At 43.6% G+C, this 21,155-nt stretch overlaps 1 protein-coding gene and 1 long non-coding RNA gene across 7 annotated transcripts in view; both read left to right on the top strand.

Moving 5' to 3' along the window:
- Positions 1–825: 825 nt before the first annotated feature.
- Positions 826–18,369, top strand: LOC125082195 (uncharacterized). 3 transcript variants are annotated; one of them, XR_007121909.1, is made up of 3 exons: positions 826–923; positions 11,771–11,972; positions 16,895–18,369. It is a non-coding gene; the product is annotated as an uncharacterized LOC125082195 (long non-coding RNA). The 3 variants fall into 3 exon arrangements; XR_007121907.1 differs by lacking the exon at positions 826–923 and adding an exon at positions 2,976–3,031; XR_007121908.1 differs by lacking the exon at positions 826–923 and adding an exon at positions 4,670–4,730.
- Positions 18,370–19,745: 1,376 nt separating this feature from the next.
- TCTN1 (tectonic family member 1) overlaps positions 19,746–21,155 on the top strand; it is a 31,858-nt gene continuing 30,448 nt past the window's right edge. For 2 of the 4 annotated variants that reach the window (XM_047696869.1, XM_047696867.1), the window contains exon 1: positions 19,746–20,041. In XM_047696869.1, the coding sequence (XP_047552825.1) occupies positions 19,822–20,041 (220 nt within the window). In that variant the 5' untranslated portion in view covers positions 19,746–19,821. Of the gene's footprint in view, positions 20,046–21,155 lie in introns of all 4 variants that reach the window. The other 2 variants (XM_047696868.1, XM_047696870.1) reach the window with 2 other exon arrangements.

A 21,155-nucleotide genomic window follows, 5' to 3' on the forward strand; every position in this document is an offset into this window, starting at 1 on the left:
AATAAAGTAATAAGTTTTAATACAATTATAATAAAATAATAAACAATAGCAATGAGAAGAAGAATGAGAGTGAGAACGATGGATACCATAGACTGGGCACTTGCCACCTGCTTTACCTGTTCCATCCGCTCTGACCACCTAATCATGTGACTACCCAACAGTCCCACCTGCTGTTTCCTTCACAGCCTGTAGGACTCATCTATTTTGTCAATTGTTTGGCTCCTCCCTGGCTAAAACTTAAGTTCTACGAGAGCAGGGAATTTTTGTCTATTTTATTCACTACTTTATCTCAAGTCTCCAGAACACTTCATGGCAAGTCTAGGCGCTGAATAAATCTAGGACATGAGTGCTGTTGAACAAAAGAACTTTAGAGATCACACAGAACAAGTAATTTATTCTACAGCTGAAGAAACATGTTCATCCCCTACAAAGTTCATGGGTGGAGCTGGGCTGAACTGGAGAGGTCTCTAGGAAGCTCCTGGTGCCTGCCCGGCCAATCCCTTTTGAAGGAACTAGCCACAGGTTGTTCTTTTCATCCAACTTATCTTGCTTTGCATTGTGTGTGATGGTCACGTTTTTTCCCACCTAGCATCCATTTCCCCCCATTGTCTGATAATAGTATTTTGATTTTCCTTGCAGGTGTAATCCAACACCCGAGGTGGACACATGGCCCTGGTCTGACCAATCAGAGCACGGCATTCTCTTCGTCACCGTGATTGGTCCAGAGTGAGGGCACGTGACCCAAGGTAGGCCAGTGAAACTCCACCATGCAATTTGCTAAAAGCATTAAGAATTTCTTCTCACCAGGGTTTGTAAGCTGGTAGACTACAAGCCTGGAGCTGCTGATGGCGATTTTTGCCAGTACTCGGGAAGAGCTGGCCTGAGAATAAAGGCAATACAAAGAGAAGCAGAGCCTACAGAGGGTAAGAAAGAGAGGCCTGGTGACACCGACCACACGCCTGAAACCAACTTTACCTGCAAAAGGAACAGTCCCTGAAGGTCGATTATTTCCCTTTTTTGCTCAAGTCTGTTTGAGTTTGGCTTGCAATACTGTGAATCCTGACAAACACGTCATGTGACCCAGGTACCATGGTTACATTTATTGAACCAAGAATAAGTCCCCAAACCAAAGGCAGCTGTGAGGAGGGAAATTATCCTCTGCTTATTCACATAGGGGAGGAGGAGCTCCCAATCCTCATTAGAAAAACAAGTGAAGGCAAACTTCTGGGCTCTTCCTTTTGTACCTCCATGAGATGAGGAGTGCTTTGTCTGATTCGTGGGTTTGGGACAAGATTCTAAACATGTTGCCCAGTCCCTTTCTCTTTTTTTTTCTCGCTGTGGTCTGACCATGGGGTACTCATGTTTCCTCCTCCAACTTGGGGAGCCTGTCCCTATGGAGGAGGCTTGCAGTAACCCAGCCGACATGAGGATCTCTGTAATCCAGAAGGGGGAACTGAGAGCACACAGAAGCCATGATCTCCAAGCAGCCTTATCCATAAAGCTGATACTTTTGAGCCCCGGCTGCCCGATTCATACATCAACTTCTCAGTGGGTTTAGAATTTGGAAAGACTGAGGAGGGTGTAATTAATGATCACCCCATACCTTTACCCCCAACGTGTTCATTTTCTCTTCAGAAAGCTTTGAGAGGCAGGCAGGAGGACTGACATTTGGGGGCTAAAATAGCACAGGGAGATCCAGTTTCTGTCGCAGTCAGGGCCCTAGGCTCAAAGGTAATTGTGGGTCAAGTGGGCTTTGACCTGCATTTTGTTACAGCTACAGTTGTTTGGCGGGATTTGAACTGGCAGTGGCCTGAGTACAAGGGCCTCTTGGGCAGGCCTTGACCTTACCCCTGTGAGCACAGCTTTGACCTCAGCAGGTGGTGGGGGCAGGGATTAGGTTATTGGGGGAAAAAAAATCTTTTTGTCCCAGGAAAGCCTTACTCTAAAGAGGGCAGAATTTTGGTCTCCAAATATTTAGGCTCTGGAGGACAGGTTTTTTGCTTCTTGTGGAATGTCTTTCAGCAAAACTTTAGGCTAGACTTTAAAACAGCCACGGCAGCTAAATTATACAGGGTCTGCAGAGCTCTTTGTGAGATTGTAGCCTCTTTGCAGCAGGAACACAGAGTGTAGGTGGATGCCACAAAGTTAACAACCTCAAATCCATTCTTCTGTGGACTATTCTGAGCTTCCTTTGGGGCCGTGAGCCAGACCCATGGAGGGGCTGATTTCTTAACATTTATTTGGTCTGTCACATGCTGGTAAGGCTCATTTCACCACTGCGATCCCAGGATGGCTTTGTTCTGCTAACTGAGTAAACCTTGATCATGGCTTTGGATTTAGGGAGCTCAGACTCTGACTTTACTCACAGAATGAGGTATATTTTATTAATGAAAACAAAGGAAAAGAATAGAACCCTTTTATACAGGAGGCAGTGTTTCTTTATGAGTTGAGGTAGAGAAATCTAAGAGGGCAGTTAATGATGCTTATACCCAGAAGACTTTGTCTCTGGAAAACATGTTTGCTGAGGAAATCAGAGAGGGATGAAGATTTTTTTTATTTTTTATTTTTAAAATATGCTTCTGCCATGCTACAGAACAGAACCAGCGGAAAGATGGAAGACAAAGAAGGGATTGGCTTACTAAACTGGAGGGGAGGAGGCAGGGTTTTTTTGTTTTTTGTTTTTTCTTTTTTAAAAGCTAGAACTGTGATATTAGTAGACCAACCAGACAGATAGGACAAGGGAAATAAATGAGTTTCTGAAAGCTCAGCTAGGCAGATATTAAGAGGGAGAAGAGACACATGCATCTATGGAAACTTGAGAGGAATCCAAGGTAATATTACAGATTAATGGAAACAATTATTATTAATTATTATTTTTTAAAGATTTATTCATTCAGAGTACAAGCAGGAGAGGAGCAGAGGGAGAGGGAGAGAATCTTGAGACGACTCTGAGCTGAGTGTGGAGTCCGATGCAAGACCACTACCTGAGCTGCAACCAAGAGTTGGATGCTCAACCAACTAAGACATCCAGGTGCCCCTATTATTATTATTTTTAAAGATTTTATTTTTAAGTAATCTTTTAAGTAATTTTAAGTAATCAGCATGGGTCTCAAACCCATAACCCCAAGATCAAGAGTTGCATGCTCCTCCTACCTAGCCAGCCAGTCACCCTGGGGAAAAAATTATTTTTGAATGGTGTGAGGACATTGGTTATCCCTCTGGAGAAAAAACCTAAACTGAACCCCTAACTCACACAATATACAAGAGTACATTCCAGGGGTCAAAAACATTGGGAAGAGAAATGATGGCTTCAATTATAAAAGAGTACATGTTGTTAAGAATAATTTTGATCTTGGGGTGCCTGGGTGGCTCAGTGGGTTAAAGCCTCTGCCTTCGGCTCAAGTCATGATCTCAGGGTCCTGGGATCAAGCCCCACATTGGGCTCTCTGCTCAGCGGGGAGCCTGCTTCCCCCTCTCTCTCTGCTTGCCTCTCTGCCTACTTGTGATCTCTCACTCTCTGTCCAATAAATAAATAAAATCTTTTTTAAAAAAAGAATCATTTTGATCAATTTGATTACATTTAAAGCTCCTCAAAATAAATCAAAGGACTGCATATGAGAGCTAAAACTATAAACCTCTTAGAAGAAAATACAGAGAAGAAGCTTCATGACATAGGATTTGGCAATAATTTTTGGTCATGACTGCAAAAACACATGCAACAGAAGAAAAAAATAGATAAGTCAGACTAAATCAAAACTTAAAACTTCTGTTCATCCAAGATTATAATCAACAGAGTGAAAAGGCAATCATGAAATGGGAGAAAATGTATGGAAATGATATATCTGATACGGAATTAATATCAGAATATGTTAAAAAAAAAACCCTCACAACTCAACAACAGGAAAAAAAAAAGGATAAAAAATAAGCAAAGGACTTGAATAGAAATTTCCAAAGAAGATACACAAATGGCCAATAAGCACAGGCAAAGATACTCAACATCACTAATCATTAGGGATATGAAAATCAAAACCACACAGATGGCACCTCACATACATTAGGATGGTTACTGTATAATATAATAAGTATCATTTTTATTATAGTAATAATAATAATAAACCAGAAAATAACAAATGTTACCAAGGATGTGGAGAACTTGGAACCCTTGTGCACTGTTGGTGGGAATGTAAACTGGTGGAGCTGCTGTGGAAATTGGTATGATGGTTCCTCCAAAATTAAACGTATGATCCAGCAATTCCACTTCTGGGCATACACCCAAAAAAACTGAAAGCTGGAACTTGAACTGTTATTTGTTCATGGCGGTATTAGTCACAATAGCCAAAAGGAGGAAGCAACACCAGTGTTCAGCTATGGGTGAATAGATACATAAAATGTGGGATCTACTATCCATGCAATAAAAATATTAGCCTTAGAAAGGAAGGATATTCTGATGCCTCCTCAAACATGGATGAATTTTTTTTTAAAGATTTTATTTGTTTATTTGACAGACAGAGATCACAAGTAGACAGAGAGGCAGGCAGAGAGAGAGAGAGAGAGAGAGGAAGGGAAGCAGGCTCCCTGCTGAGCAGAGAGCCAGATACGGAACTCAATCCCAGGACCCTGAGATCATGACCTGAGCCGAAGGCAGCGGCTTAACCCACTGAGCCACCCAGGTGTGTCATGGATGAATTTTGAAGATATTATGCTAAATGAAATAAGCCAGACACAAAAAGGTAAATACTATAGGATTCCACTTGTATGAGGTACGTAGAGTAGTCACCTTTATAGAGACAGAAAGCAGAATGGTGGTTACTGTGGACTGAAGGGTAGAGGGAATGCAGAGTTATTTTTTTCATGTGTATGGAGTTTCAGTTTTGGAAGACAAAAAGAGTTCTAGAGATGGACGGGGTGATGGCTGCAGAGCAATATGAATGTACTTAATGCCACTGAACTGGGGAGTCTGGGTGGCTCAATCCTTAAGCATCTGCCTTCTGCTCAGGTCATGATCCCAGGGTCCTGGGATAGAGCCCCCTATCAGACTCCCTGCTCGGCAGGAAGCCTGCTTTCTCCCGCTCCTACTCCCCCTGCTTGTGTTCCCTCTCTCGTTTTGTCTCTCTGTCAAATAAATAAATAAAATCTTTTTTTAAAATGCCGCTGAACTCAAAAAGGGCATCTTAAATTTTATGTTATGCATATTTTACCACAGGTAACATTTTTAAAAGCTTCTGCACAACAAAAGGCATCATAAAAATAGTTTTTTAGGGGCGCCTGGGTGGCTCAGTGGGTTAAGCCGCTGCCTTTGGCTCAGGTCATGATCCCAGGTCCTGGGTTCGAGCCCCACATTGGGCTTTCTGCTCAGCGGGGAGCCTGCTTCCTCCTCTCTCTCTGCCTGACTCTCTGCTTACTTGTGATTTCTCTCTGTCAAATAAATAAATAAAATCTTTAAAAAAAATAGTTTTTTAAAAAAAGATAATCTATAGACCAAGAGAAGATATTTATAATGCATAAAGTCGAAAAGGATTAGTATCCAGAGTACATAAAGAACTTCTTCACAATAGTAAAGAAAATGAGCTCAATAGAAAAGTAGAAAAATATGACAAATGACCAACAGGGTATTAAATTAATTATACATAGAGGCTGTTAGAGTGAGGTGGCTTAGTGCCCTAACAGCCTACATAAGCAAACCCAAAGATAAGCCTGTAGGTGCCTCAAGGTTATGAAATTCAAACCTAAGGACAACCTGTCACAAAGAGCCAACTGGGCTCTCTCACATAAGGCAATCACTTATCATAGAGCTGATCAAGTGATTTCCTTGCTTTGCCTCCTGGTCTTCCTGGAACTCTTGCTCTTAGTTCCTGTTGGTGCTCCTAACCACTTCTGGTTTGGCACTACCTCAAATGATTTGTGCTCAAGGAAACTCCTAAAATTTTTAATATGCCTCAGTTTAGCTGTTAACGAGGGCATTTCTGAAGAGAAACCCAGTTGTCCAACAGACATGTGAAGAGATAGGTGATCTCACTAGTGATCAGGTACATGACTACAGTGAGAGGCTCCATTAGGGTAAGCAGAGAAGGACTCTGAAAGATGTCATTTGATCTGAAACCTAAATGAAAAGTTGAGAAAAAAAACCGCTAGCCATTTATAGTTCTGGAAGAAGGACATTCCACACACAGGGAACAGCCAGTGCAAATGCCCTGGGGTGGGAATAGGTTTGGCCTTGTCTTAGCTTGGGCTGTCATAACAAAATACCATAACTGGGCGGCTTAAACAACAGAAATTTATTTTCTCATAGTTCTGGAAGTCTGAGATCAGGGTGTCAGTGTGGCTGGGTTCTTCTGACGCCTCTCTTTCTGGCTTGCCTATTTTACCTCATCCATAATCCCCTTCCTTATGATCTCATTGAACTTTAATTATCTCCTAAAACTCCTGTTTCCAATTATGGTCACTGAGAATTAGGGCTTTGACATATGAATTTTGAGGAATGTCAACATTTAATTTATAACACTTTGGTGAGGTGCTTATTTTAAAAAAGTGGATTTAAGGAGGCCAGGATTTGGGGACTAAAATGTGGAAGTGAGAGCCCAGAGAGTGCCTGAGACTGGATAAGATGAATGACTCTTCCTGTAGTGTATTGTTTAGAAATATAAAGAATTGTAACTTATTCGTGCCAAGGGACTTGTGGGAGAAATGATATGGGCTTTAAAAAAAATTCCTTGCCAAAAGCACAAAATCTCTGTCCCTACTACAGGGGGTTTCTGTCCTCTGAGTTTGACAACAGATTGGAATGCAATTCCTAAGTTCTTTTTTTTTTTTTTTTTGCTACCTCCATGGTAACACAGGGTTCGAAGGTAATGGGTTTTACTAATTACTGGGGAACAATAAAAGTATAACAAACAATGTCAAAAGTTACAACATGACTCATTCAAACAGAGGATAAACATGTGAAAAATTTATTCCACTTGTTAAAAAGGAAACAGCTGGGTCAGAGAGCATTTTGAGAAGTAGGAAACGTAAATAAAAAACTGATTAATCTCCACAGGGTAATAAAGACTATACATTTCAGGGTTCTTCCCCCCGCCACCACCACTGGACAGGAATGATTTGAAACTCTCTCAGACAAAAAACCTGAGCTTTTAACCAATAGTAGATAACTTGGCAAACAAAGGTACATTCCTTGGCTTGTATCTACACCAGGGGGCCAAATCTGGCCCTGATGCTTACATTTGTAATAAAGTTTTATTGGAACACAGTCACAGCCATTTGTTTACATGTTGTCTAAGGCTGCGTTTGCTCTACAACAAGAGAAAGTGCTAAGACAACAGAGTTGAATAGTTGAGCATATAGCCTGAGAGCCTGAAATATTTTGCTATATGGACCTTTACAGGAAAAGTTTCCAGACCCCTGCCAGAGAATTCATCCTTAGGTGGGCTTGTTCGACAATGTCTTAGATAACATTGAAAGAACTATGCTGCCCTCTCTTGGTCTTATTTCCAAATTCTGGATAAGTTTTCTTCAAAAGGAGATATATGGCTTAAAAATTGGGGGGACATTTGAGAATTGTTATCTATGGCCTGTAATTCCTAAATCCTCCCATCCACCCACTCCAACACCCCAATGCCCCTTTCTATGTTGGTAACTATCTCAATGTCCCTTAGCCTCCCAACCCTTTCCTTGGAGGGTGGGGCGTATGAAAATCTTTAAGTACCAGTAGGCCTGAAAAATTATTGGTGATAAGTAATGTCCTTTATAGCATCATTTTCGTTCAAGAGGGCCTTCTGTTTCTTAGTAGGACTCCAGTTAGGGCTTGTGCCTCATACTTGCATAGTCACGTGGAAGGTTTTTTTGGGGAGAGGAATGTGGGAGAAGAAGGGTCCTTTCAGCTTCTTTGAATTGAATTCCACAGCTGTTGCAAACTCTTAAGTTCTGAGAAGGCAGCGATGGTATGTACTTGACCACTGTTGTTTCCGTGGTTCCTGGCACACAGTAGGTACTCAGTAAATACTGAGTAAATGATTAAACCAAAGGAGGAATGAAGATAGAGGGTATGTTTTTCCCCTCAGGGTCAGCTCTGGCTGAGAACAAAGTTTTGGTGACAAAGGTTGCCACCTGCAGGACAAATATGAAACTGCAAGATTCACAGCTGCTAAACCTTGAGAATACAGTCAACTTGAGGACAAGATGATCAGAGAATCAAGTGTTCTTCCTTAGCTTTTGGCAGAGTTAATCAATATCACTTTGTCCTCTCCTTTTTTTTTTAAGATTTTATTTATTTATTTGACAGAGAGAGATCACAAGCAGGCAGAGAGGCAGGCAGAGAGGCAGGCAGAGAGAGAGGAGGAAGCAGGCTCCCTGCGGAGCAGAGAGCCCGATGTGGGGCTCGATCCCAGGACCCTGGGATCATGACCCGAGCCAAAGGCAGAGGCTTAACCCACCGAGCCACCCAGGTGCCCCCCCCCCCCTTTTAAAGTAAGCTGTACATCAAACGTGGGTTTTTTCATGACCTAGAGATTCATAAATTCATGACCTAGAGATCAGGAGTTGCATGTGACCTAGGAAAGAATGTTAGGGTTTGAGGCCAACAGCCAAGAGAGCATTCTTGAGACATCTTTGGTGCAAAAAGGTGGTTTTATTAAAGCATGGGGACAAGACCTGTGGGCAGAAAGAGTTGCACTGTGGTCAAGAGGAGTGACCCATTATATCCTTTCAAGTTGGGAGGGGGTTAGGGATAGCATAAGTCTCTAAGGAATTTTGGAAGCAAGGTTTCCAGGACCTTGAGGGGGCTAGCTATTGTTGAGGGAAGGTCATTTATTACCGGCTAATAAAACCTGAGTCATGAGACCGTTCAGATGTATATCGGTGAGTGATATGCTTGGGGAGATGATTACCAACATGTATCTTGGGGATTTAGAGATAAAGGAAATTCCTAAAGGAATTTTTATATGTTAAAGTAGACTTACAGGATCCTGGGTGGGGGGCGGTGCGGGGCGGTGGCTAGGATTGCCTTTTGCCCTTAGCAAACGGTCAACATTGAGGCAGTTGAGTCCCTAGAAGAATGTCACTCTGTTTCAAAGACTTGTCAGAGGGCTCTAGGTAGTAAGGAAATTTAATAATTTTTCTTCTGCCTTTGTTTCCCACATCAGTATGCTTTACTGACTGAGCCCACTAGGCACTCCATTTTTGTCCTTTCCAGTTAAGGAACCCTACACCCTTTCTTTAATAACATTTTTTTTTTAAAGATTTTTTTTTTTTTTAATTTGACAGAGAGATCACAAGCAGGCAGAGAGGCAGGCAGAGAGAGAGGAGGAAGCAGGCTCCCCGAGAGAGCAGAGAGCCCGATGCGGGGCTCGATCCCAGGACTCCGAGATCATGACCTGAGCCGAAGGCAGCGGCTTAACCCACTGAGCCACCCAGGCGCCCCTCTTTAATAACATTTTTAAACCTTCAGAGTGCTTAGTAAGTGTCTAGTACCATGTCACACACTCACACAATTTTGCGACCAGTGTCGCTATTATCCCCATTTTATATATGAGGAATGTGAGCACAGGACACATGCCCAAGATTACATAGCTTGCAAGTAGCAGAACCAGAGATCTGGACCCAAACACCGTGAGTGTACTTTTCATCATTCAGTCTGCTACCTCTATACTCCTGATATGGAACACATTTACATGAAACAGAGAAACATGGTGGATAAGACCCGTCCACTTACCTCTGCACTTTCCCGAAACACTACTAACATGATGGAAGAGGGAGGGAAAAGGTCCAAACCCACACGGAACGGGAGAGATGATGACTGCTCCTGAGAGTTGTCAAATCCTTTTTGGAGGCTAGAAAGTGGATGGATGATTTGGGTGAATGGAGAAGCCCTAGATCTTGCAGAAGGAGTTGCCTGGGAGAAGCAAGCCGATTGCAGCTGCAGAGCCCCAGAAAGGCTCAGGGATTGAAGGTCTCAGGTACTGGTGTTCAGGGGGAGGGGTGGGGTGCAGAGACGGGGAAAGGTGAGAGTCAAAGCAGACCATTAATTGTACCAGTAACATATCCTAGGATTCCAATAGCATAACCTCAGACTCTCCTCCTGTGACACCTTGCCTTGATCCTTGCAGAAGATTAGCTGTTTATTCTCTGGAGAACATCAAACAAAACAGCTCTAAGTTCAGAGATAGCATCCAGAGAAAAGAGTGGAGGCAACATGATAAAAACAGAGGAATTAAATGAAAGCGTGCAGCTACAAAGAAGTCTCTTGTTTCTTTTTTCCTTTCTTTTTTTTTTTTTAAGATTTTATTTATTTATTTGACAGAGAGAGAGGAACACAAGCACAGGGAGTGGGAGAGGGAGAAGCAGGCTTCTCAGGATCGATCCCAGGACCCTGGGGTCATGACCTGAGCCAGAGGCAGATGCTTAACCACTGAGCCACCCAGGCGTCCCTCCTGTCTTTTCAATACCCATGCGTTTGCTGATAGTGATGACATTGTTATTCTGAGACTTAGCCCTGTGCTAAATGTGTATTTTGGGATAAATCAAGTAATAAATTATGTTGGCGTTATCGAGAACTGACCTTTATGGTGTGGGAGAAAAGAAATACATATATAAAATCAATATGTTTAAGTAAAACCCCTCTAGTCTTGGGGCACTTGGGTGGCTCAGTCATTAAGCCTCTGCCTTGGGCTCAGGTCATGATCTCAGGGTGTTGGGAATGAGTCCCACATTGGGCTCCCTGCTTCGGTCATAATCTCAGGGTCCTTGGCTGGAGCCCCACATTGGGCTCCCTGCTCAGCAGAGAGTCTGCTTCTCCCTCTGACCCTTCTCCCTACTTGTGCTCTTTCTGTCTGTCTCAAATAAATAAAATCTCTTTTAAAAAACCCTCTAGTCTTGATTTTATTTATTTATTTATTTATTTTATATTTTATTTATTTATTTGACAGACAGAGATCACAAGTAGGCAGAGAGGCAGGCAGAGAGAGAGAGAGAGAGAGAGAGGAGGAAGCAGGCTTCCTGCCGAGCAGAGAGCCCGATGCGGGGCCCGATCCCAGGACCCTGGGATCATGACCTGAGCCGAAGGCAGAGGCTTTAACCCACTGAGCCACCCAGGCGCCCCTTATTTTTATTTTTTAAGTAGATTTTATTTATTTATTTTTTTAAAGATTTTATTTATTTGTCAGAGAGAGAGAGAGAGGGAGAGAGAACACAAGCAGGCAGAGAGGCAGGCAGAGGCAGAGAGAGAAGCAGGCTCCCCGCTGAACAAGGAGCCTGATGTAGGACTCGATCCCAGGACCCTGGGATCATGACCTGAGCCAAAGGCAGCGGCTTAACCAACTGAGCGACCCAGGCGTCCCAAAGTAGATTTTATTTTTAAGTAATCTCTACACTCAACATGGGGCTCGAACTCACAACATGGCCACTGATTGAGCCAGCTGGGTGCCCCATAATCTTGATTTTTTTTTTTTTAGATTTTTTATTTATTTATTTGACAGAGAGAGAGCATAAGTAGGCAGAGAGACAGGCAGAGAGAGAGAGGAGGAAGCAGGCTGCTTGCCAAGCAGAGAGCCCGATGTGGGGCTCGATCCCAGGATCCTGAGATCATGACCTGAGCCGAAGGCAGCGGGCTTAACCCACTGAGCCACCCAGGTGCCCCCCCATAATCTTGATTTTAATTGGAACTGTCAGTATGGTAGATCTCATCAGAAAAGTTAAGTACCCAGTTAATAAGAGATGGAACTAGATTAACTGAGACTGGCCTTGCTCTGAAATTTGTGAGACTCTGTTTCTTTGGTAGGTCAGGGCCGAGGGCCTCCTGGAGGAGGTGAAATCTGGAGGATAAATAGGAGTAATAAATGGACAATTCTTCTCCTGATGAGCTCTGGAAGATCTGCTTATCATGGCCCAGTAATGCTGAGCTAATCTGGAAAGATTTGGTTTCTGAAATGTCAGAATGGAGAGCCAACCTGCAAATCATGATGACCAGTGACCGACAGAAGGTATGTGGGGCAGCCAAATGGTCTCCCTTTGTGCCGTCCTTAAAAAAAAATTTAAGAGTGACATATATTTTTGATAATTCCTGAAAGTAAACATTTCTTATGGTACAATCACAGAAGCCTACAGTACTTGTTTAGGTCTAATTTTTTTTAGACTTATAAAATGTTCACAACCTTTAAAATTTGTTTTCAAGTGTACTTTAAGCAGTAGACGTTGGGCAAAGCTGGGAGGAAGGAAGGATTTTTGCCCTATTTTCTAATTGTTTTCCCTAATGGAATATAAGAATGATGATTAAGAGGAGAAGCATAGGGGTGCCTGGGTGGCTCAGTCAATTAAACATCTGCTTTTGGCTCAGGTCATGATCCTGGGGTCCTGGGGTCAAGCCTGTATCAGGCTCCCTGCGGAGTGGGGAGTCTGATTCTCCCTCCACCCCCCACCATCCTCAAATAAATAAAATCTTAAAAAAAAAAGTCGAGGGGTGCCTGGGTGGCTCAGTGGGTTAAAGCCTCTGCCTTCAGCTCAGGTCATGATCCCAGGGTCCTGGGATCGAGCCCTGCATGTCATGATCCCAGGGTCCTGGGATCAAGCCCTGCATCAGGCTCTCTGCTCAGCAGGGAGCCTGCTTCCCTTCCTCTCTCTGCCTGCCTCTCAGCCTACTTGTGATCTCTGTCTGTCAAATAAATAAATAAAATCTTAAAAAAAAAAAAGTCGAGGAACATATGTCTTAAAAATTTATTTTGTTTTCACGTTCACTTAAACACCAAATTTATTTTTTAAGTAAGCTCTATGCCCAACATGGGGCTTGAAATCAACCCTGAGGGGCACCTGGGTAGCTCAGTAGTTAAGTGTCTGCCTTTGGCTCAGGTCATGGTCCCAGGGTCCTGGGATCAAGCCCTTCACCAGGCTTTCTGTTTGATGGGAAGCCTGCTTCTCCCTCTCCCACACCCTGTGCTTGTGTTCTCTCTCTTGCGTGCTCTCTGTCAAATAAATAAACAAAATCTTTTAAAAAAAGAAAGAAATCAACCCTGAGATCAGGAGTCACATGCTCCACAGACTGAGCCAACCAGGTACCTCAAGAAAAATCAATTTGATCTTAAATGAAAAATAATACAGGCACAATGGATTGAAGAGTGACTCACCTTCCTTCCTTCTCCCCAGAAACTGTTAAAATTACCAGCTTTTTAAAAAATATTTTATTTATTTGACAGAAATCACAGCTAGGCAGAGAGGCAGGCAAAGAGGGAGGAGGAAGCAGGCTCCCTGCTGAGCAGAGAGACCGATGTGGGGCTCAATCCCAGGACCCTGGGATCATGACCAGAGCCAAAGGCAGAGGCTTTAACCCACTGAGCTACCCAGGTGCCCCAAAATTACCAGCTTCTTAGGTCTTGAAGAGAACATTTTAAAAGGAAACTTTTAGGCCTGTTCATGATTCTTGTTGGAAGGGATAGAAGTTAAAATATGACTGATATTTTATTATCCCATGGAGTAAGAAGCTGTCTTTGAGGGAGAATTTATAGCTAGACTCAGATCGGAAGGCCATTTATTCTTTCTTTTAAGGAATTAACAAATGATCTAGATAAAAAAGAGATAGCAGTTTGCGTGTTTGTCCAAAGAGACCTAGATAAAAACAAAATCTTTTCTCATCAGACCATTTTTCCCCCTAATAAATTAACAATAATGTAGAGATGGGGATTCTGGAGTTTGGAATTAGTGTTGATTCCATCCAGATTTTTTTTTTTTTTTAAAGAGAGAGCACGGGGCGCCTGGGTGGCTCAGTGGGTTAAAGCCTCTGCCTTTGGCTCAGGTCATGGTCTCAGGGTCCTGGGATCGAGCCCTGCATCAGGCTCTCTGCTCAGCGGGGAGCCTACTTTCCCCTCTATCTCTCTGCCTGCCTCTCTGCCTACTTGTGATCTCTGCCTGTCAAATGAATAATTAAAAAGTCTTAAAAAAAAGAGAGCGAGAGAGAAAGAGCATACCAGTGGAGGGGAGAGGCAGGGGGAGAGGGAGAAGCAGGTTCCTCTAGGGAGCCCTATACAGGGCTTGATCCTGGGGATCTGGGATCAGGACCTGAGCCGAAGGCAGATGCCCAACCGACTGAGTCACCCAGGCACCCTTCCGTCCAGATTTTTTATAACCATGGCCATGATAGCTCTGAAGTTTCCAGGACATTCCTACTTTTTCACTGTCGTCACAATGATACGCAGACTTGTCAGATCATGGGTCCTGGTTTTGGGTCAGGAAAGCATACTTCAAAAGTGTGAGGCTGAGGCTTTTGACACAGGCTTACCCAACCTTGTGTTTGCTCACTTTGGTCTCCACATTCTTTCCAACGAATTTAGGTTAACAAAAGGTACCTGCTTTGAAAGAAGCTGTAATAGAAATGACTGACCCCATGACAGGGCAAAATGAAGCAGGTTCAGGCCTCAGGAAGAATTCACTAACAGGCTTCCAGTCAAGGGTGAATAAAAGCAGAACTACAAGCAGGTCCTGAGGACAATGATGAAAACATGTTTACCACAGAGAAATAGAAATAGAAGTGGGGGAGGGGAGAGCAGGGCCCTTCAGGGGCACGGAGAGGACAACTCACTTCCATTTTTTTTTTGAGGCTCTTTGTCTATAGAAAAACGAAGAATTGGTTTCTTCATTTGATATTTAACAAATGCTTTTGGCACCCCAAGATTAAAATGCAGTGTAAGAGTGCTGTCACAAGATGACAGAATTTATTAAAAGCCCACTAATAAAGCCACAATGAGACACCGCCACACACTTATTAGAATAGCTAAAAATGAAGATGAAAACAAAACTGACCATACCAAGTTTTTATGTGTGAAGCATGTGAAGCAACTAGAAATCTCTTACCTTGTTGGTGGGAATGCAAAATGTACAGTCACTTTGGAAAAAAGTTGGGCAGTTTCTTGTAAAATTAAACAGACACCTGCCATACAACACAGAAATCTTACTCCTAGGTGTACAGTCCCAAGAGAAATGAAGATGGATGTTCATACAAAATCTGTATATGAATGTTTATAGGGATTTATTTGTAATTGTCCAAAACTAGAAAGACCCAAATACCTTCAACTGGTGAATGAAGAAATTGGCATATATCCATCATGGAAAACTTGTCAGCAAGAAAAAGGAGTGGAGGGACGCCTGGGTGGCTCAGTGGGTTAAGCCTCTGCCTTCGGCTCAGGTCATGGTCTTGAGGTCCTGGGATCGAGCCCTGCATCAGGCTCCCTGCTCAGGGTGGAGGCTGCTTCCTCTTTCTCTCTGCCTGCCTCTCCTCCTATTGTGATCTCTCTCTCTCTCTCTCTCTCTCTGTCAAATAAATAAATAAAATCTTAAAAAAAAAAAAGAAAAGAAAAAGGAGTGGACTGAAATAAACTCTTGCATATATAGCCAAATGTTTTTCTTTTCTTTTTTTTTTTAAAGATTTTATTTATTTATTTGACAGAGAGAGATCACAAGTAGATGGAGAGGAAGGCAGAGAGAGAGAGAGAGAGGGAAGCAGGCTTCCCGCTGAGCAGAGAGCCCGATGTGGGACTCCATCCCAGGACCCTGAGATCATGACCTGAGCCGAAGGCAGCGGCTTAACCCACTGAGCCACCCAGGCGCCCCTAGCCAAATGCTTTTCAACAAGGGTGCCAAGGCTACACAATATTATAATAGTGTTACATGGTGACAGATGGGAGCTACACTTGTGGGGCATGTAGCATCATATATACACTTAGGGAAACACTATGATGTACACCTGAAACTAATGTAACATTGTGTCAACTACACTCAGATGAATTTTTTAAAAAGTTTTATGTGTGTGTGTGTGTGTTTATACACACACACACACACACACACACATATGAAATATTATGCAGCCTTAAAGAGAAGGAAATCCTGTCACATGCCATAACCTGCATGAACCTCAAAGATATTACAGAGTGTAATAAGACAGTCACAAAAGGAACCACTGGGGGCGCCTGGGTGTCTCAGTCCTTAAGCGGCTGCCTTAGCTTCAGGCATGATTTCAGGGTCTTAGGATCAAGCCCCACATAGGTCTTCCTGCTCAACGGGAACTGCTCAACTCCCCCTGCTTGTGACCCCTCTCTTGCTGTCTCTCTCTGTCAAATAAATACATAAAATCATAAATACGAAAACAAAAGGAACCACCGGATGGTTCCACCTGGATAAATCTCAAAGGCATCAGGCTAAGTGAAAAGCCAGGCTCAAATAGCTACACACTGTATGATTCCATTGATGTGACAGTCTGGAGAATGGAAAATCTTAAGGACAGAAAATAGATCACTGCCCTAAAGAGCTGGACCAGGGAGAAGGGGCTGGGCGTGGTAAAATTGTTCTGTATCTTGACTGTAATTGTAGTTACATGATCGTATGTGTTTAACTGTACACAAAGAAATTTATACTGTATATATATTATCCCTCATGAAAATGACTAAAAAGAAATATGGAGTAAATGTGGGAAAATGTCAAATCTGGTCACAGTGCAGTGTATAGTGGTATTTTTTGTAACTCTGATTGTGATTGTGTTTCAGTATGCAAATAACAAAACCAAAAATGATTCTTTTTTTTTTTAAGATTTTATTTATTTATTTGAGAGAGAGACAATGAGAGAGAGCATGAGTGAGGAGAAGGTCAGAGGGAGAAGCAGACTCCCCATGGAGCTGGGAGCCCGATGTGGGACTCGATCCCAGGACTCCGGGATCATGACCTGAGCCGAAGGCAGTCATCCAACCAACTGAGCCACCCAGGCGTCCCAAAACCAAAAATGATTCTTAAAAACCCAACTAGTTTATTCAAACTGCAGTGTAGCCCATTAATAGGATGCAGTTTTAAAGTTATTTGGTAAGCAAGAAATTCTTATTTCATTCCTGTGAGTGTATGTCTGTGACCATATTTCTTACCTCATTTTCAGGAAAGGTCAAACTCGTAAATTTGGGAACTTCCAAGAATGTGAAGTCTGCTCAAACAGTCCTCCTGTCCCCATAATGTTTCAGAACAAGAACGATGCCTGGTGGTTGATTTGGCACATGAAGAATGGGAGGAGGAGAGAAGCTGGGGATTATTTTCTTCTGGGTGTTGATTTAGAAATCAATTACTGGACTGCTCACTTCAACCAAAGTGGTAGAGTCAATCCTTTGTCCTCAGACAGCCTTGATCTTCTTGTAGTGCGAAGCAATTCTTTTATAAAGCTTGATGGTTCTGCCTCTCTATCTGTAAAATATTTGGCTAAGTCGAATAAAGATAGGAAAAACTGGATACCTAATTTTAGATAGGTTAGAAACCAGTTCACCCCAAACCATGCCAAAGATCAAGTCAGAATAGTTAATGCTGCGTTAAAAAGTCAGCCTTAGCTGTTTTTCCACCTAGCCACTCCTGTCTTTGGTTTTTCAGGCTCCTCATATAAGGCAGCTTCCAAATGCAGAATTCCGAAAAGCTGAATTGTCTCGATTCCTCCCAATGTGGCATAGACTATAAGGAATTGAGAACGCCAATAATCCTAGAGAAACAGATGGACATTTTATTATTTTTTTTAAGATTTTATTTATTTATTTGACAGAGAGAGATCACAAGCAGGCAGAGAGGCAGGCAGAGAGAGAGGAGGAAGCAGGCTCCCCGCTGAGCAGAGAGCCCGATGCGGGGCTCGATCCCAGGACCCTGAGATCATGACCTGAGCTGAAGGCAGCGGTTTAACCCACTGAGCCACCCAGGCACCCCCGGATGGACATTTTAAATCACAAACATTTATGCACAACCCAAATGATGCAGTTTTGGATAAGATACAGAAATTGATCTTGGTCTTCCTTGTGCCCTTCCATCCTCATGAGGGAACTTGCCAAGGGCAGGAGAAAAGGAAGGGAGGAAGGATCCTCTGGGTTGAAAGATGAAAAAAGCCTGGCAGAAATGGGTCACCTGTGAAAGGAAAAGTCTCAGTGTTCCCAAGATTTGCAAAATGGATCTGAGCTGATGTAGCCCTCATTTCAACCTTGCAAGATGTCATAAAATTACCTTTGGGCAACCTACCAAGTATTTGAGATTGGACAAAAAGGGGTTTTGAGATGATTTCCCGAACCATAACATGAAAATGTTATGGCCAAAGGACTCTTCATCAAAGTTTAATCTAGCAACCTACAACTTTAAAACAGAAAACAAGACAAAGTGATTCACAGATATTAAGGAATAGAAAAGAAAGTAGTACCTGGAGGTAAAGAGTAAAGAGAAGTTTAAAAACAAAACAAAACAGAAACAAGACCTGGGTTTAGAAGTTATGAAATAAAGGTTGGGAAAATACAGTTTTGTTTTGTTTTGTTTTTAAAGGAAAGCATTACATCAGTTGTTAAAAATGGCCCAGAATTTCAGTCAAATGTTAAAGCAATCCTTTGGGGCGGGGAGGAAATATCTGCAGTACACCTTTGATCCAATTATATTTTTCTACACTTTCTGTGGTATGCCAGAGAAAGGTGCTCAAGGCGCCTCTTTGATGATTAGCTTTGTTATATAAACTTAATAATCTGCGTATATGTACTGTTTGGGCATTTTTTCCCTTAATTGGTAAATGTGTTTGAGTAAATACCATGACATTTTAATTTGACATTTACTTCTGAATGGTAAGAAAATTAAGTGTCAACCATATAGCCAACATCCCTGGGCTGGGGTATCTTTATAAATAAGTCAGTTGATTGGAGGGGCCTTACTGAAGTAAGTCTTGTGGTCTCCATGTCATTTTGTAGAGTTTTTTCAATTTGTTTTTGCTTGTTTCGTTTAAAACTAACACGTCATTCTACTTAATTTTTGTCAATTTTTTTTTGTTTGTAAAAAGTTAAGTGCTCATTTGCCCCCACCCCCCTATTACAACAAGGGTGAAGGGAAGTTACTTGGCGACCTCCTTAGATCCGGCGATCTAAAACAAAAAACACGAAGCTAATGTCACGGTGTGTGACAGAGAAAATTCAAGGACGATGAAGTGGTCACTGTGCTCCTTCGTTATTTAGTAGCTTTCGGAGATAGGATCCCAAATTTCCGTCCCCTCACTGGTTACGTCAGGACCTTTGTTAAAAATACTGATTCCTGGGAACGCCTGGGTGGCTCAGTTGGTTAAGCAGCTGCCTTTGGCTCAGGTCATGATCCCAGCGTTCTGGGATCGAGTCCCGCATCGGGCTCCTTGCTCGTCAGGGAACCTGCTTCTCCCTCTGCCTCTGCCTGCCTTTCTGTCTGCCTGTGCTCGCTCTCTCTCCCTCGCTCTCTCTGACAAATAAATAAATAAAATCTTTAAAAAAAAATACTGATTCCTGGACACTGCCCTAGACTTACTGAGTCTGAATCCAGGGTCAGACCTTGGAAATATGCATTTTTTTTTAAAGATTTTATTTATTTATTTGACAGAGACAGATTACAAGTAGGCAGAGAGGCAGGCAGAGAAAGAGAGGAGGAAGCAGGCTCCCGGCCAAGCAGAGAGCCCGATGCGGGGCTCGATCCCAGGACCCTGAGATCATGACCTGAGCCGAAGGCAGAGGCTTTAACCACTGAGCCACCCAGGCGCCCCGGAAATATGCATTTTTTTAAACAAGAGCCGCAGTCCGCTTGGAAACCACCACGGTCATTCTCAAGTCCTCTGCCCCCACTAGCCTCACACAGCCCCGCGTCTGTGCGTTTCCCTGGTCCCGCCCTCTTTCCGTCCCCGTCCCCGCCCCTCCGTGGCAGGCCTTGTCCAGGCCCCGCCCTCCGCCCCCGCGGTCTCGCGCGGCCTCGCGGGACCCTTCCCGTAATGCCCCGCGCCGAGCCGCCGCGGTTGCCAGGCAACGCGCGGTCCCTGCCGCGGTTGGCGCGGCGTTCAGCCTGGCCATGGGGCTGCAGGGCGTCCGGCCGCTCCTGCTTCTGCTTCTGGATTGCTGGGCCTCCGTGAGCGCCCAGACCAGGGCTACTCCGCCTGTGCCGACGGAGGGCCTCAACTCTACGGAGGCAGCCCGGACGACTCCCCGACCGGCCTTGTCTCCTAGGCCCTCTGGAACTCCCAAGGCCCCCGTCCCCACCTCTGGCCCCAGGCCCACCCCGGTCACGGACGGTGGGTACTAAATGGTAGTTCCTGGGGATCTAGAGTGATCCAACCTGGAGCGGGTAGCCCGGATGAGGCTGTCCTAATGGTAGTGAACGTTTATTGAACACTTGCTGTGTACAGGCATTGCCGAGTATTTCATAGGCGTTAATTGTCTCAGGAACCCGTAGGGTAGATCTCATTGTCCTTCTTGGAAGAGGAAACCGAGACTCCCCGTAAGTGGGACAGTCTAAACTCTTTGAAATTACTTGCAGTTGTCTTGAACAACATTAATGCTAAAGGTAGTGGGGAACGAGTCGTTGCACCTTAGCAGCAGAGATGAAATTAAGTAAATCCGAAGTTTCTGGGCAGTTGTGGAAACTGAATGCATAGGATGTGTTGGAACTTTTCATTTATGAAAAAGAAACGCCAGAAGTCTAGTTTACTAAATGTGACTATGCCCCTGTCTGAGGACTTGAATTATGAAACCCCAGAATTCCTCCTGTGTTAAGAGATCCCGAGAGGGAAGAGAGGCAGGCAGAGAGGCAGAGGGGGGAGCAGGCTCCCTGCTGAGCAGAGAGCCCGATGTGGGGCTCAATCCCAGGACCCTGGGATCATGACCTGAGCCAAAGGCAGAGACTTTAACCCACTGAGCCATCCAGGCGCCCCTAAAGCTTTTTTTAAAATAAAGCTTTTATATCAAAACTGTTGATTTACCGAATTAGTAGGGAAGGTAAATAAGTGATAGATGGGGACAGACTGCAGCATAGTGTTCAATATCCAAAATTCTCTACGGTTTTTGGACTGGGTTTTCTTTTATCCATCTAAGTATTCCATCTGTTTATGTGATTTCTCCCCAGAATGAAGCTATTCTTGAACCATCATTATTAGGGCATGTGTTCAGGGCTGTTTTCCAGCATGGCGGGGGATGAATTTGCACTTCCGTCTTTTTTTTTTTTTTTTAAAGATTTTATTTATTTATTTGACAGAGAGAAATCACAAGTAGGCAGAGAGGCAGGCAGAGAGAGAGGAGGAAGCAGGCTCCCTGCTGAGCAGAAAGCCCGACTCGGGGCCTGAACCCAGGACCTGGGATCATGACCTGAGCCGAAGGCAGCGGCTTAACCCACTGAGCCACCCAGGCGCC

This window comes from Lutra lutra, chromosome 12 (genome assembly GCF_902655055.1).
Source record: "Lutra lutra chromosome 12, mLutLut1.2, whole genome shotgun sequence".
NCBI classification, from domain to species: domain Eukaryota; kingdom Metazoa; phylum Chordata; class Mammalia; order Carnivora; family Mustelidae; genus Lutra; species Lutra lutra.